At 35.3% G+C, this 17,687-nt stretch overlaps 1 protein-coding gene across 3 annotated transcripts; it reads left to right on the forward strand.

Annotated features, from left to right (window-relative positions):
• Positions 1-107: 107 nt before the first annotated feature.
• On the forward strand, positions 108-15,939 carry bnipl (BCL2 interacting protein like). Of its 3 annotated transcripts, XM_065298508.2 has the most exons (11): positions 108-204; positions 327-379; positions 3,376-3,456; positions 4,914-4,984; positions 5,449-5,700; positions 7,133-7,324; positions 7,411-7,513; positions 7,602-7,733; positions 13,464-13,550; positions 13,643-13,741; positions 15,050-15,939. In XM_065298508.2, exons 2-11 carry the CDS (start codon positions 336-338, stop codon positions 15,072-15,074), a joined length of 1,086 nt encoding a protein of 361 aa, XP_065154580.1. In that variant the 5' UTR covers positions 108-204; positions 327-335; the 3' UTR covers positions 15,075-15,939. The 3 variants fall into 3 exon arrangements, with proteins under 3 accessions (XP_065154580.1, XP_065154579.1, XP_065154581.1); XM_065298507.1 differs by lacking the exon at positions 108-204 and having other exon boundaries at positions 211-379; XM_065298509.2 differs by lacking the exons at positions 108-204; positions 327-379 and adding an exon at positions 2,294-2,484.
• Positions 15,940-17,687: the final 1,748 nt, after the last annotated feature.

Consider the following 17,687-nt stretch of genomic DNA (forward strand, 5'->3'; position numbering starts at 1 on the left):
ATATTAAGTAGTTAATTGTTATGGAGGCCATTAACCTCATGGGTATTAGGACCATGCAGTCGTGTCTGTTTGTTGCTGCTTCCTCCACCTTCCCAACCTTCCCTGTGGGGGAGCAGAAGTGCTCATAGCAGCTAAGCCAATGGGAAATGGACAATTCATTCAGCAGAAGTCAGAAATGTTGTAAAACCTGTAGTGACAGTCAGGGTGAGTTCTCTCACACAAGATACAAAAACTGACTTTGGCATTGTGGGGGAAGCGAATTAAAGCGCTCTTCCCCACTTTTGGTATTCAACTGAATGCATTTCTAATCTAAACCATTGTTTTAGACATTAGATATGGGGACTACCTCAGACCAGAAGGAAGGGTACATGCAAAATGGGTAAGTCATTTAAATTTAGATGAATTCATATTGTCATTGTAAGTAAATGTAAAAAATCTGTTCTTAAAACGTTGAAGGAAGTTTAATACAAAACTGTTGTTGTTATACATTATGCTATTATTAAGTTAAACTTGCCTCTGTTTTTATTTATACCTGATAATATACAAACACAACACATAGCATAGGAACCATTGTTGGTTTAGAGATTAACGTACGAGTAGTCTGAAAAATTCAGCATTGTTATGAAGTGGACAACAGTGGGACACGTGATAAATCCTTGTGTATCACTTCTGTATCATGTTATGTGAAAAGAGGATTTCAGAAAAAAAGGAAGTTGAAGTTAAACTGATTTCCTGAGGTTTCGTCAACTTTCTTGACTAATATTTGAAACCTATTAACCGCACACAGCGACTGTTCGCAATAATGACATCTCTCATGTCCTGTCACCTGATATTAATGTACTGTCAGATTGTTTTGCCATTTACACCTGAGACAATGATAAAGGTCGCATACGGCCTTTCTGTGTTAGTCTTAAAATATGTAAAAATTCTGAAAAGATAAAATAATCATTGGCACATTGGATATCATCATAACATTATCAGTCTCTATGACTGTTTGCAATAACCATACTTCTGTAATTCACAGCTCTGATTTAAAAAAAAATTCAAGTTTTAACTCATGCCAAGCTCAGAAACAGAAAACTTTATTTTAAAGACTGTAAATTACAATCATCGAAACAAACCAGGACAAAGGTTTCTATTTCAATAGGTGATTACTTAGTAATAAGAGTTGCATCCTGTACAACTGATGAAACAGTACACACCAGTATTCTTTAGAGTGGTATTATGTTGCCTCATATATAATTAGTCAAAAATGATGCTCTAGATTCTTTGTTACTAAAAATATGTTGACATCTTATGATCTCTCAAATGTAAAGTTAGAACAATACTGAAAGACATTTGGCTAAGATTGGATTGGCTGACGGCCTAGGTCTGAGTCAGATGCTGCCTAAAACTGTACCTCAACAGACGCAACAAACATCCTTTAGTACATTTGTACTGTGTATAATGTCACAGGTTAGAAACACACACCATACAAATATAAATGAAATTCACGCTAACTGCAGATCTAAAAAATTGTGAAGGTTCTGATATGATTCACATATGATAGATGCTCCAGTCATAAGCTGACAAACAAACTTGCTGACTTGTTACCTGCGTAGAATCGGATGAAAACAAAACCAGATTGTCTAGTCATAGGTGCCACGTGTACTGACGTAACAAAAGGTTAAAAGAAATGTTTAAGGTACCAGGAACCGGTTTTATTTGTGTATTGCACTTTATATAGGTCAAGGTTATTTTCTCCAAAAAAATCCACTCTGGTACAAAGGCTGGAACTGGGACGGTACCCTTAAAAATGTACAATAAGTATACATTTGGTCCCAATATGTACCCTTAAGGTACAAATATGCACTGTTTAGGTTTAAATGTGTACGTTTTGAAAGTGTAACACCACAGTGACAGATGATGTACATTTATTTCTGAGGGCGTATGATGTTATTATTATATTTTTTTTCAATCATACATTGGCTGAATCTATGCAAATTAAATGTCCAGGGATTTCATCACAACCCCTATTTTTATGAAAATTACTTCCACCATTGGCACTGCAGATATTATTTAAATGATATGCCTCTTCCACAATTTCATTCTAGGATTTTTTTCTGTAATTTTTTTGTTGTGTTAGTTAATATCAAGTTACTGGGATTTTACTGTAGCATTAAGTGTATTTCACTTTTAAAAAAAGCTTGTGCTTTTCTACTGTACATACAGCGGTATGTTTGTGGGCGGTCCGTTTAAGCACCTCTCAGGTGTAGAGACTACGTCATCACGTAAGGCGCGCTCTAATTGGCCGGACGGATTCTGGTTAGACATGAAGGTGCTTTGGTGTGGAAGAGTATCGTCCTTTTCGTTTTAAAGTTGGAAAGCGAACTTTATTATTAGCTACTGTAAACAAATTATAATACCCTCGGGCAATGTTTCCGCTTTTATTAAACGTAATAGCGCTTTGTTTCTGACACGCAGCTACTAGTTGTTGGTGAGAAGGTGAGTTCAGCATGTTTACATGTCATTATTTACATATCTTCACGAAGAGCGATGTGATGGGCGTTAGCCCTGTTTTACATACATCTACTGCTTTAACAACACGTTAGCAAATACTTACAATTTATTTTCGATAAATTAAATTATATTTTTATGTGTAGTTGTATGCACATCCGACAAGTCTCGCTGTCTTTCTGTCTGTATAGGTCTATCTGAAAATAATACGTAATATTTTGGTCATATTTCATAGTAAAAATACTTATTTATTGTTACTATTTTTGTGATTTGTGTACATTAATAAAAAACAAATTAATCTTACAAATTTAGTATCTAAAATCATTTTAAAAATGTGAGAAAAACATTACATTTCTAATAAATGTTAAAAGTGCCTTATACCAGTCTTACCTGATATTATAGTACCACACCACATTATTTATAATATCATTATGCTGATTTTTGCCACAGACATTTTGTCTCTGAAGAATGTGTAATGCATTATCACAGATGAATATATATCTGTTTTATATAGATTGACATCAAATATTGCAAGAAAGTTAGTATTTATTCTGTGTATAGTTATCATAGACAGCACACTTATATATAACACTGAATAAACAGCACGTAAAGGCAGCTATGTTCTTTGCTACCATTAGTTTGTATTGTGGTCTTTCAGATTTTTCCTGAAAGTGTTACTCTACTTTATGGTAGAAAATATAAAGACAAAATCAGTGTCATTTAATGTGGTTTATTAATCGTTACACTTCATGTATTAATGTGTAGTTAGACCGTCTATCATTGAAATCAAACAAACCCAGAAATTTGCTTTGAGCAGAACATCAGCATCAACAAGTGTACCAGGGAGCTTTGCTTTAACATTTGCAATTTTTCCTGCAGGTTTTCAGAAAACGCCAAGACATCTGCCTTTATTCCAGACATGGAGCTTAGGGAGGAGTGGCAAGATGAGGAATTTCCCAGGTAATCCGTTCTAACAAGTACACACACCTATATATCTGTGTCTGTCTCTTACTACTGGAGTTGTAATGACCTCAAAACAGACAGCGCTTAACTTAATTCACTTTTATTTTGCAATTTCTGCAAAATATTACTCTATTTGACCCAAATGTTTTCAAAATATGTAAGTTTATGCAAAATTATTAACAAAAGTGCGTGGTAAAAAACAAATACAGTATATAGATGTATACAAAATATGAATTATACAAATTTTGACCCTGGACCTAAAACCATAAGTGACATGGGTATCTTTTTAGCAATAGCCAATAATACATTGTGTGAGTTGATTTTTATATAATAGGATATTAAGTAAAGTTCATGTTCCATGAATATACACTGTCAGAAATAAAGGTACAAAACTGTACCTTTTCTGTCACTGGGGCTGTACCCTTTCAAAAAGTAAAGCTTTGCACCTAGGGATTTCATTTTAGGACCACAGAGGTACATACTGTGACCAAAGAGAGCTTATTAATACCTCAAAAATACAAATTAGTATCTCAAAGGTACATACTGGTAATGGTCCATACAATTATTTTTTTAAAGGGTGCTGCCCTTCTGACAGCTAGGGTACATATTTTGACTTTTTTTCCAACAATGTAGGTCCTTAAGGTACAGTAATCTACCCAAAATTGTATTCTGTTTTGTAGTCCTGTAAAGGAACAAAACTGAAACTTAGGGTACAGTCCCAGTGATAGAAAAGGTACAGTTTTGTACCTTTATTTCTGAGAGTGTATTTTGTAAATTTCCTACTGTAACAAAAATGTATTTAATATTAGTAATATATATGTTGCTGAGGACTTCATTTTTTGACAACTTTAAAGGCAATTTTCTCAATATTTCAATTTTTTTTCATATTCCATTTTCAAAAAGTTGTGTCTCAGCCCAATATTATTCTATCATAACAAACCATACATAAAATGAAAGCTTATTTCTTTCAAATAAATCTCAATTTTAAAAAATTTACTCTTAACACTGGTTTTGTGGTCCAGGGTACCTTTTATTGTCGTAATAATCTTAAAACATCTGTTGCTTGAAAGTGTTTTTAAAAAGTAAATGCCACTTGGATATTATTATTATTATTTGTAATATTTATACCAAATAGTTAACACTTTACCATAAGGTTCATTAGTTAGTATATTAACTAACATAAACAAACCATAAGCAATACATTTGTTACAGTATTTATTAATGTTAGTTAATAGAAATAAAGGTTTTAATTGTTTGTTCATGTTAGATCACTGTTCATTAACTAACGTTAACAAAATTTTAATAAAGTGTTAGTAATTGTTGAAATTAACATTAGCACAGATTAATACATGCTGTGTAAGTGTAGTTCATAATTAGTTTGTGTTAACAAATGTAGTTAAGTAATGTTAACTAATGAACCTTATTGTAAAAAGTTACCATTAAATATTTTGAAGGCCCCTTCCTGAGGATTCACACGATCCTGGTGAGGAAGCTGAAAGCTCTGAAGCTGATGAAAACAGACCTGGTAATTTCTCCATTTCATTTTTGCTTGAACTATTCTGCCCTTTTATCCCTCTATATTGACTTTGTATGTTTGTGATAAGCTGTTAGAGATAGTGCTATTGTAGTTCTCAATCTCTGCCGACACACCCACAGTCTGTTCCCTGATGCAAAATACACACAAAAAATCAACCGTTGGTTAAAAGTCACCAGTTCATATTTCATTTGCTAGTTCTGTTTGAGGCACTTACTATACCTTTATATGTTGTGTTGTGTTATGTCAATATTTCTGCCTTTATATTTGAGTATTTTCTGTATAACCGTAACACCCCATTATTTGAATACATTTTTCTACATTCTGTTATTGTGGCTTTGTGTTTTATTTCCCATAACCCCAACCCTAAACGAAACAACTGTTGTTGATCACATTTATAACAAACATCGGCAAGAGGTTTTAGCCTAGTTATTTGTTCTTTTTTTCTCTGCTAGCCCCACCAACCAGTCTGGCCCTGACAGGCAACAGCGTCAGAAAGAAGCGTCTAATGGCACCTAGTCTCAGTATAAATTTGGACAAAACCTCAACTGACCGGAGCGTAAAATCAGATGAGTTTGAGGCTTCTGCCCTGTCGCCATCTTTTGACGATGACCCAGAAATGGACATCAACCTGGAGGCCTTAGAAACACCTTCAGACAGCGAGTCTTACAACTTTCCAGACAGTATACGGGAGTTGGAGTGGGAAGGTATTAACTCGTTTAAATACTTAATTGACTTGTACATATTTAAAACACAGCGATGCAATTAGAAGAACCAAAGAACCATTCAGTCCAGTCTAAAGCAGTGGTTTCCGACCATTTTCCTTGCCCCGCAAGTACATATACGACAATCTCAGCCCCCTAACCCTCCACATCCTTTTTTCCTTTTGTTGTTGAGATAAAATAATTATTTTACAAGATAATATTTTAACTACATTTTCTTGGCATTGTAAGCTATTTTTTTATATTATATGTTGTTATAATTATAGTGGAACGTTTTATGCATCTTTATTTGAGCTCAAAGCATATCGGATATTCCTTCATTACAACCTTTCATTAAATTAAATTAAGTTTCTTCCAATGTTAAGGACTCTTTATGGAACCATACAGACAAAAATTGTTCTTCCATGGCATCATGTAACACCTTTATTTTCAAGAGTGTTTTGTTTGTTTCCCAGGATTTTTTGTGGAAAACTATTACAATGTACTAGATCAGTGGTCACCAAACCTGTTCATGGAGGTTTATCCTCCAACATACTTTAGATCCAACCCTGCTTCATCATACCAGCCTAATTTTAGGTAGCCGTGAAAAGCTTGATTAGCAGGTTCAGGTGTGTTTGGGGTTGGATAGGGTGACCATACGTGCCATTCTTCCCGGACTCGTCCTGGCCAGGATTTCGGGTGCGTCTTCCAAAAGTCATATTTGTCGACCGCATGCATCATCAAGGTTCTAACATTTCAGTTAAAAACATAAGACATACAATCTTAGTTTCATTCTTACCTTTAAATGTAATGGTTGCTTTTCTGAAATAAAACCTGAAATAATAAACCTCGATGATGTATGCAACAAATATGACTTCCAGAAGAAGCACCCCGAAATCCTGGCCAGGACGTGTCCGGGAAGAAAGGCACGTATGGTCATTCTAGGATTGGAGGTGAATTCTTCAGGAAAGTAGATTTCCAGGAACAGGGTTGGTGACCAGTGGCGGCAGGTGACTTCTTTTTTCGAGGGCACTCAATGCGCAGTTCGTCACAACATGTATGTAGCCCTTAGTTTGTGGTTCCTTATTTCAAAACATGTGTTCTGCGCGTCGAGATATCCTGTGTAAATCACATGTTCTGTCAAAATAAGTGCCTGCTGCAGATGCGTCTAAAGGGTTTATGATAAAAGAGACACTCGTGTGTGCCAGATACTCTCATAATATCTTGCGTAATCTGCTAAGTGAGTGTCTTGCGTGTATTTTGTGAACGTGGGCATCTCTTTTATCATAAACGGTTTTGGCGCTTGTGCAGTAGGCACTTATTTTGACAAAACACATGATGCACATGGTTCACATGACGCAACAAAAACATATTTTGAAAACGCAAGCAACACACATGACGCGCATGCAGTCTACAGTTTTTACTCTGGTCATTGCAGACGATCTTCCTAAAATGGGCAAAGCTGCGATTAGAAAGAGTAGTTTGCTAGACCAGGCAGAAATGGGACACCTGGAGTTGGATCAGGTGGACAGCAATGGCCTGAGATGGAGACGCTTCCATATTGGCGGGCAGGACTACCAAGTCAACATGAGCGTACTGGAACCTTACCTTCAAGTTCTCTCCCATGGAGGTGAGCATGTTTTGGGACAAGCAGTGAAAAGCATGCTGACTGAATAAAAAATGACTGACTTGAAATTCAATCTTCTTCGTCCTAAGGGTATTACGGGGACGGATCTACAGCCATCATCATGTTTACCTCCTGCTACCTACCAGAAAATACAACAGAACACTATGAGTATGTGATGGACAATCTGTTCAGGTAAAGCCTGTGATGGTTTGGTGTGAAATAATGAACATTGTGTTTTGAAGCAAACAGGATTTTAATCATGATTCATGTATGGATTTAGGTACATCATTGGCACGTTGGACCTGATGGTGTCTGAGAATTACATTTTGGTCTATTTGTGTGGCATGGCTCCTCGCAATAAGATGCCTGGCATTAAGTGGCTCAGGCAGTGTTACATGTCCATTGACAGACGGTGAGTAAAAGTTTATAATAATGAGCTTTATTTATTTATACAGCAGTTTTTCATTTAAGATAATATCGCAAAGTGTTGTACAATCAAACGGACAAATACAACAAAATAGTAAAAAGTAGAGCTGTCAAAAGATTAATCGTGATTAATCGCATACAAAATAAAAGTTTGTTTTTGCATAATATATGTGTGCAATTATTTTGTATATATAAATACACACACATGCATGCATGTATGTATTTAAGAAACTTCTACATGTATTTATTTATGATATATATATTTACATTTATTTATTATATATATTATTTAATATATATTATATGGCCAATATTTTGTGTGTTTTTTATCTATATATAGAATAAAATATATCATAAATAAATATATCAAAAATTAAATAAATATTGAAAATAAATAAATTATATATATATATATATATATTTATATATTCAATATTTATTTATTTTTTGATATATTTATTTATGATATATTTTATATTATATATAGATAAAAACACACAAAATATTTTTCTTAAATGTATACATGTATGTGTGTATTTATATATTCAAAATAATTACACACAGTGCACACACACATATATAATGCAAAACAAACTTTTATTTTGTATGTGATTCATCGCGATAATAATTCTCATGATAAAATCTTATTATTTTTAAAAACTTTTTTTATGCTTAAGTACTTCATCCTATTTCAGTTTATTATGGAGAGACAACTAAACTATAAATAAACCTTTTTACTAATTTGCCTTTCCCAAAAAGTGTAAACACTGTGTGGCTTTGTGACCACTGCTATCAAAACATTTCTCTGTTTGTTTAAGCAAACTGACCAGCCCAACACTGATCCATTGTCTTAACCAATGACATGGATATACTGTAAGGCGGTTATCTGTTTTCTAGATTTGCAATCTAGCAATATTTGGCAATCAAGCAATATTTGGAAACAGTCATTTTATGGTGTTAGTGACTCGAAAACTGTAACTTCTTTTGTATCTAATCGACTGTAAAAATATATCACAGTTCCAGTAGAGGGCGCCTGTGTGTTTAAGATCTCATGTGGTTATACTCTCACTTCCTGTATAACACAGAACCTAGGTCTGTTCTCTTTCTTCATACCCCTCTTATGAAATATGATAGGAATGCTGTGGACTCAAACGTTGATAGTTGCGTTATCAGAATTCAGGCAGGCATTCTACAGATAACCTCTGATCTTTTCTCAGCTACGATAATTTTTTGGATATATTTAGAAATTGTTAGCGTGTTAGTTCGTGGGGGATCACTTTTGGAAAGTTCATAGCTCATCTGTAGGCTCTCTATAAGGCCAGTATCGGTGTTCTTAATTTAAAACAATTCAATACAATACAAGTTTATTTATATAGCACACTTAGAAGGTTAGAAGACAAGAAACTAAATAAATTAAATTAAATTAAAGATATAAACTAAAATGAAGATATAAAAATAAAATTAACAGTAAGAATCAAATGATATTGAAGGCCAAGGAAAAAAAATTCATAACTTGGGACCAATGACCGCAAAAGCGCCATCACCCCTGTTTTTAAGTCTAGTTCTTGGATCAAAAAATAAATCAGAGTCTCCATATCTAAGTGCTCTAGACCAGTGGTTCTCAAACTGGGGGCCCGCAAGAGGGTGCCAGGGGGGCCCCAGTTTTATGACATTTTATAAAATACATAAATTTTTCATCATTTCTGTGTAATGAAACCTCAGAAAAATACTACTACTAACTAACAGCACTACATTGTATAATTTAATGTATTTTGTTTAATTCAAATTTAAGTTTTAGAATGTTTCATGTCATAAATTTTCTTTGGGGGGCCACGAAGCGATACACTACACAAGGGGGGCCGCACGCCAAAAAAGTTTGAGAGCCATTGCTCTAGACTGAGAAGGCAGGTGCAAAAGTTCACATAGGTTCTGTAGTGCTGGTTCCACAAAGACTTAAAAACAAATAGCAAAACTTTTAAATCAATCGTGTACTTGACAGGTATTGTGATCCCTTTTACACTTCCCTTTTAGGAGCCGGACGGCAGCATTTTCAACTTACTGTAGGCGTGAAATGCAAGTCTGAGAGGCACCAATGTAAAAACAGTTGCAATAGTCAAGACAGGACGATATAAATGCATGCATGACAGATTCAAGATTCTTACCAGGCAAAAATTGCTTAACTTTTGCTATAAGGCGAAGTTGATAGAAACAAGACTTAACCACAGCACCTATCTGCTTATCAAATTTACGGCTGTTATCAAACAAAAAGCCAAGATTTCTAATGCAGGAAAGCTGTGATCAGTTGGACCAAACTAAATAATCATATAAATGCTATCATATAAATAAATATATGCCGGGTTGATTCAATGCAATGATTGGTTGTTTCGACATGGGTTAATAACATCCCAGCATATAACCCAACAGAATTTAGAGTGCATATAAATGATAATATCCATTTCTAGTTAGGGATAATGTACTCAAATAATTTAAAGTATGTTTATATTCAATATTAATTGGTCCTGATCAACCTGTTGATTTATTTAGCGATAATGGCTGACTAACTGTACGTTATCACTTTAATTACATGACTATTATAAATGTGACCCTGGGGCACAAAACCATAAGGTTCATTTCTTTTAAAATCATTAAATAAGCTTTTCTTTGATGTATGGTTTGTTAGGATAGGCCAATATTTGGCTGAAATACAACTATTTAAGGGTGTAAAAAATCTAAATATTGAGAAATCACAGTTAAAGGAACAATATGTAAGAAATGTATGTCAATGAATCAAATGGCCTTGATATGTCATTAGACATTAAAGGTATTGGGAAGGATTTTCTTTTTCCAGGTGGATCATCAAGACTATTGGTCCTCCTAGTAGTCAATCAGGAGTGTTGCGCAATTGCATTTTTAAAAAAGTGGAGAAGGTGGTTCTTTTCTAAAATTCAAGAAAATCCTCCGCTATACCTTTAATAAATCATTTTCATTTAAAATACTTATCACTGACAACAGTGGTCTGGCAAGGATATTGAAGAGTTGCAGCCCTCAACTGATGTTTATGTTGTTATGTTGTGTATTGGCTACCAGTTGTGTGATTGCAGTACCAGTTTTGGCCACAAGTTTTGTGATTGCAATATCAGTTTTGGCCACAATCCTACATACTGTTCCTTTAAACTTGTCCAAATGAAGTCCTTAGCAACATATATTACTAATGATAATATATTTACGGAAGGACATTTACTAAATATTTTCATGGAACATGATCTTAATATACTTAATATCCTAATGATTTTGGATATTAAAACAAATCGATAATTTTTACACATACAATGTGTTGTTGGCTATTGCTACCAATATACCCGTGTGACTTATAATTAAATGTGACCCTGGACCACAAAATCAGTTATGTTTTAACAAGAGGCCATCAAATGCTAGAGATACAAAAATCTAGCATACTATGTGATATGGATGTCAGGAATAATATGCAACAGTTTAGTGGTCAATATGAAACTCTTATCTGAATTAGTACAATAACCTCCTGTTTTTATATAAAATCCATGTTTAATTTCTCTAGTTGTACATCACCATTTAAAATTTTAGAAACTTAACTTTATTTTTTTCCACATTTTAATATAATAGAGAACTCATTAAAACAATGAAAGCAATGTTGTGACTAAAAGTATCCAAAGTAAATCATAACTATAATATTTTTTATTTTAGAGTTTTCAAAGTAGCCACCTTGAAGTTGCAAAAAATGTACTGTTGGCATTTTATCAAGCAACTTCTGAAGGTTTCACCTTGGGATGCTTTTGATACAACAATTTGAAAGGAATTTCCAATTATCGTACTTTTATTTAACTTTTCTTCGTTATTTAGTTTTGCAAGTCTGCTAAGTCATTCATTTCAAACATAATTTAATCAAATAAATTTGGCATAGTTATGTTTCCAAAAGTACATCATGTTACACTCTCAAGATTTTCGAGAAACATTTCAGTCAAGTGTTTCTAAACTTTTGAACCGTACAAGTTTATTGCATTCTCAGCAGTTGAGTAATCCAGATGAAGGATAAATTCAAATGTTTTATGTGAGGAATTTGTATACCCAATGATTCAGGGACTTTTCTATGACTTAACATTGGAGATCCATTAGCAACAAGGAGTGTGGGATGTTAACGAAAGCCTGATTTGTCATTCCCGCTGTCTATGAGTCACTGCATGAAGTCGACTGTACAGACAGGGGAAGAAAAGCAACAAAACAACCATCATAAGACATGATATCATAGATTTAAAAAGGAACTTAAAAATAACTGCTAGTGCATGTGAATAACACTTAATTGAGTTCAGATGTGGAAAAACCCTCCGATAACTTTTTTTTATTATACTTGGTAGAATAACAAAACATTCATGAGAGGAGTTTCCCAACTCTGGATTGAGTTCAATGTATTAGTGCATTAGCACTTAAAGTATTCAGTGGAAACTCTGAGAAATTTAAACGATGTGCAATATAATCCGATCTGGGGTAGATTCTTCATGTAAACCAGGCCTTTTCTGTGGTCTATAAGTAACACTTGTTTGCAATTACTAGTTATTAGTCCCTTTCACACATACAGTCTTTACTGGTAATTTACTGGTAAATTGCAGTTAACATGTCATGTGTGAACAGAACCTTTCCGGTAAATCAGTGCTCCCAATTTACCAGTAAGACAGGTTGTAAGATTAACGGTAATTTGCCGGTAAGCGCTGTGTGTGAACGAAAAATATAGCATTACCGGCATTTAGATGACGTCAGACCGCGCTGACAGATCGGGCGGGCCAATCAGAAAGTTTTTTATACAGGTGACGCGGTTTCCCCCAGACTGTTTACAGACGTTTCCACACACATGTTGATTAAAAGTCGAGCACACCTGAAGTTAACATCCACATTTCTTCACCAAAGTTGTTTAAAACAGCTTACCATCTAATTGCCAAATTGTCGACGTCCTTAGCACACCATCTGTGAAGCCTAATGTGCAAACGCGCAGGTTCCGTTTGACGCCGCCTAACGCAATGTTGTTTGGTCACGAGCAACTTCGCGACCGTTTGCCACAGATGAGAAAACAACAAAATACGGACCGTGGATATTAAGTCATAACCCGCCGTTTACAAATACGACACGGACGGAGCTCGCCGGCCGCGCGCCACAGGTAACTTCCGCTTTCTCTCCGAGTTTACCGGTATTTTGATACTGATGTGTGAATGATGTCTTACTGGTAAAAAGACGAAACGTCACTGCATGTGTGAACAGCACATTTTTGTATTTACTGGTAAATTCATTCTGGTAAATTCATGGTAATTTACCAGAATTACTGTGTGAAAGAGGCTAATGAGTGTTTTTATGAAAAACAAAACCCTTTAACCACATCTGGAAGACACAAAGATAAATGTGATGAAGGTAAATTGCTATACCTGATAAATCTTAGATGATCCTTGGGCGATGAAACGAACAAACCAACGTCTCCAAGTTTCCGCCCTGTCTCTGTATGATTCAACCGCTTTGTGTTTCACACGGGTTAGGGTGGCGCAGCTGCCAGTCAGCGATTACTGTCTTGTGTCGTCATGTTTTGGGAATATTAGGCTAAATCTCTTCTAGTGACAGAAATGAAATGATGCTATTTATGATTTTATAATTCAACTGTTTGTTCATAGACGTCTTTTCTCTTACGATAAACCCTATGCAGATTAAGGAAAGACCTGAAGGGGCTTTTTGTGGTTCACCCAGCCTGGTACGTGAGAGCTTTAATCACAGTCATCAAACCTTTTATCAGGTGAGCACGGATACACTTTCGTTCAGTAAACCGAGATGTCACAGTCATTATTAATGGATTATCGGCATTAACTCTTTTCTTCTCTCTTGCAGTGAGAAGTTTGGCAGGAAGATGCGCTTCATCCACAGCTTGCAGGAACTGGCTGAGTTTGTTCCTTTGGACCAGCTGCAAATCCCAGAATGCATCAGAGAGTGAGTCCACACATGAAGCACGGCTGCACATTTACTTATTGTTATTTCACCTGGGCACAGGGGTGTAAATAGCCCTCGGATTTGGGGTTTAAACCTGTTAATAAAAAGTGGTTTTGTTTTCGGGTCCAACAAGTTGAGTAAACAGCTGTAGGTTTGTAATGTGTGGTGCAATAAATTAAATTACATTACATAATAGTTATTTGTCTCAAAGTTTAGGTGTGTGACACGGATAAACAGTATTTCACCACACATTAAAACCGAATACTTAAACTCAGCTCTTAAAACTCTACAATCTTATAGTTGTACTGGTTGCTGAATATTAATGTGCATTACATCAATAACAATACTTGATTCTTTTAGTAAAAGATCCACAAACATACAAGTTACAACCTTGCACTTGATTTAACATTTGACATTCATGATCCCACAGCCATGACGCACATGTTGGCGACACAATTTCAAGTACAGCTCACATCATTTCCTTGTCCCCTTCCCCCTATTTTCCGTATAATTTCCTGCAGTTTCGTTCTGAATATCCATACATCCCGCCTGCACAGTATGCAATACGTCTTGATACTCCGTTTTCACAATACAGTAGACAAACAGTACGTGCATCTGCTCCAAAAACACACTTTTCACCAGTGGCGGCTCGTGACTGCTCTTCCGAGGGGCACAAATTCAAAATATGTATTCGGAGTGTCGTGTATGTTGCTTGCGTTTTCAAAATATGTGTTTGTTGCGTCATGTGAACCATGTGCATCACGTGTTTTGTCAAAATAAGTGCCTGCTGCACACGCGTCAAAACCGTTTATGATAAGAGACGCTCACGTTCACAAAATACACGCAAGACACTCCCTTAACAATAAACTCTGATTACGCATGAGATTATGTGAGTATCTGGCAAACGCGAGCGTCTCTTTTATCATAAACTCTTTAGACGCGTCTGCAGCAGGCACTTATTTTGACAAATATGTGATGCACATAGGATCACTCAACATATTTTTAAATGACGAACCACACACATGTTGTGACAAACTTCGCATCGTGCGCCCTCTAAAAACGATGTCACCGGCCGCCACTGCTTTTCACTTGTTTTTTGTAAGGGTGAATTCAGTATACTGTGTAACATGATGTGAGCAATATCATCATGTTTTTACATTTGCATGGTCATATCAACATATGTTTACTTATCAAATTAAGCAATTTCAACTTAGGTTATAGGAACTTATCTCTAGTCAAGTTTTAAAGTAGTAAGCAGCACAAAGAAATGACTTATGTTATATAATAACAATGTGTTTTGTTGTGCAGGTATGATGGGCAGCTGAACAGGTGAAGGTGTCTGATGAAAAACAGCAATGTGTACATACTGTATAGACTTCACACTGGGGTGACATCGATGGGGTTAAAGCTGGCTGGGGTTGAAGGTCAAGCTTTAGCGCATTGACAGAAAACTGCTTCCTGACAGAGGACTCTTTGATGAAATACAAAAGGATAGTGTCTGTTAGACAGACACGTCTGGGGCATTACACTGAAGAAGTGGATCACATAAGAGGCTTTTTAATGTCATTAATTTAAACTGTTACAAAACATCTCAAACATATACTGTTTCCTAGACTAGAGGGGAGAAAATCACTTTTTTATACCTTTAAAAAAGGTGTTTTAGTAATATTCGGGTATTTTGCTAAGTTGTACATGGCCAAATAGAAGGGAATTTTCACATCAAGCCAACAAACCTGAATAACAAAAGTTGTTATGATAAACATTATTGTTTTAATAAGGTTGTACCTTGTTTTCTTTTTTATATATGTGCACTAAGTAGTTTTATTCCGCTGTATCATAGTAAGAATAATAATTTATCTGAAAGCCATATAAATCATGATTCATATCATTCTTCAGACTACCATCTGTTTCCATTGCCTGGCCATATGTACAGGAGTTGTTTTACTTTATATTTTCTGTTAGGATAGGTTTTGTTAAATGTTACCCCTAGCCTCCTCTTGTTTTAAGTTTATGCTCAATTTAGTCTATATATTTATTGAACTCAAATTTAAAGCCAACAGTGGTGAATACTTGGATATTTTAATGTAAAATCAGATAAAACAAAGTTTATTTTATTTCTATAAGGTGACCTGTTACCAGTTTGTACTTCTGTATATTTGTTACATATTGACATTAAAATGTTTATTGGGATTTACTTACATGTGCTGTTTGTCTTGCTTCTCATGTCCTAAATTCATTGCTGTGCATGCGCTATACGTATGCTATGGTGTAACATAAAGGCAACGTATAGTGTGTTACGTTAGGGCAACGTATAGTATGTTACAGTAGGACAACGTATAATATGTTATGGCAAGGTACGGTGTGTTACGTTAGGGCAACGTATGGTATGCTACAGTAGGTAAGGACAACGTATAATATGTTATGGCAAGGTGTTACGTTAGGGCAACGTATGGTATGTTACAGTAGGCAACGTATAATATGTTATGGCAAGGTATGGTGTGTCACGTTAGGGCAACGTATGGTATGCTACAGTAGGACAACGTATAATATGTTATGGCAAGGTATGGTGTGTTACGTTAGGGCAACGTATAATATGTTATGGCAAGGTATGGTGTGTCACGTTAGGGCAACGTATGGTATGCTACAGTAGGACAACGTATAATATGTTATGGCAAGGTATGGTGTGTCACGTTAGGGCAACGTATGGTATGCTACAGTAGGACAACGTATAATATGTTATGGCAAGGTATGGTGTGTCACGTTAGGGCAACGTATGGTATGCTACAGTAGGACAACGTATAATATGTTATGGCAAGGTATGGTGTGTCACGTTAGGGCAACGTATAATATGTTATGGCAAGGTATGGTGTGTCACGTTAGGGCAACGTATGGTATGCTACAGTAGGACAACGTATAATATGTTATGGCAAGGTATGGTGTGTTACGTTAGGGCAATGTATAATATGTTATGGCAAGGTATGGTGTGTTACGTTAGGGCAACGTATGATATGCTACAGTAGGACAACGTATAATATGTTATGGCAAGGTATGCTGTGTTACGTTAGTGCAACGTATGGTGCATTACGTTAGGACAACCTATAGTATGTTACGTAAGGGCTATGAAAGGTGTTGTAACGTTAGGACAACGTATGGTATGTTATGTTAGGGCAACGTATAGTATGTTATGTTATAGCAACGTATGGCTTGTTATTTTAGGGCAACGTATGGTATGGTACGTTATAGCAACATATGGTATGTTACATTAGGGCAATGTATAGTAAGTTACGTTATTGCAACATATGGTGTGTTATGTTATGGCAACATATGGTATGTTACGTTAGGATAACTTATAGTATGTTGTGTCATGGCAACGTATGGTGTGTTATTTTAGGGCAATGTATGGTATATTACATTAGGGCAATGTATAGTAGGTTACGTTATGCTAACATATGGTGTGTTATGTTATGGCTAAGTATGGTTTGTTACTTTAGGGCAACGTATGGTATGTTACGTTAGGGCAACATATGGGTTTTAATTTAGGACAATGTATAGTATGTTATGTTATGGCAACGTATGGTGTGTTATTGTAATTGTTCTGGGAATTTATGTAACTTAGTTTTTCTCTCTGCTATTATAAATAAATAAATATTAAAATCCAATGATATTACATTATAATCTATAATATAGCTTTTGTATTATTATAGAGCCAATCAATATTATATATGTATGTGTTCAGTTATCTGAATATAAAACAGAACACTTTGTTGTGCCCCCCAAAAAATTTGCACCAGCTGGCATTGGTTAAATGTCTCTTAATCCTAGGTGCAAATATTTATACAAAGTCACTCTTAATAAGCAACCACGACTTTCAACATTGGACAGATTGTACGGCTTTATAAAATAACAATATTCATTGCAATAAAGGGTTATATTAAATACCTGCTTT

This window comes from Paramisgurnus dabryanus, chromosome 13 (genome assembly GCF_030506205.2).
Source record: "Paramisgurnus dabryanus chromosome 13, PD_genome_1.1, whole genome shotgun sequence".
NCBI classification, from domain to species: domain Eukaryota; kingdom Metazoa; phylum Chordata; class Actinopteri; order Cypriniformes; family Cobitidae; genus Paramisgurnus; species Paramisgurnus dabryanus.

Coding starts and splice junctions, on each gene's coding strand:
- bnipl (XM_065298508.2), top strand. CDS start 336: ATGGGGACTACCTCAGACCAGAAGGAAGGGTACATGCAAAATGG. Junction 380..3,375: donor GAAGGGTACATGCAAAATGG/GTAAGTCATTTA, acceptor TTTTTCCTGCAG/GTTTTCAGAAAACGCCAAGA. Junction 13,551..13,642: donor GTCATCAAACCTTTTATCAG/GTGAGCACGGAT, acceptor TCTCTCTTGCAG/TGAGAAGTTTGGCAGGAAGA.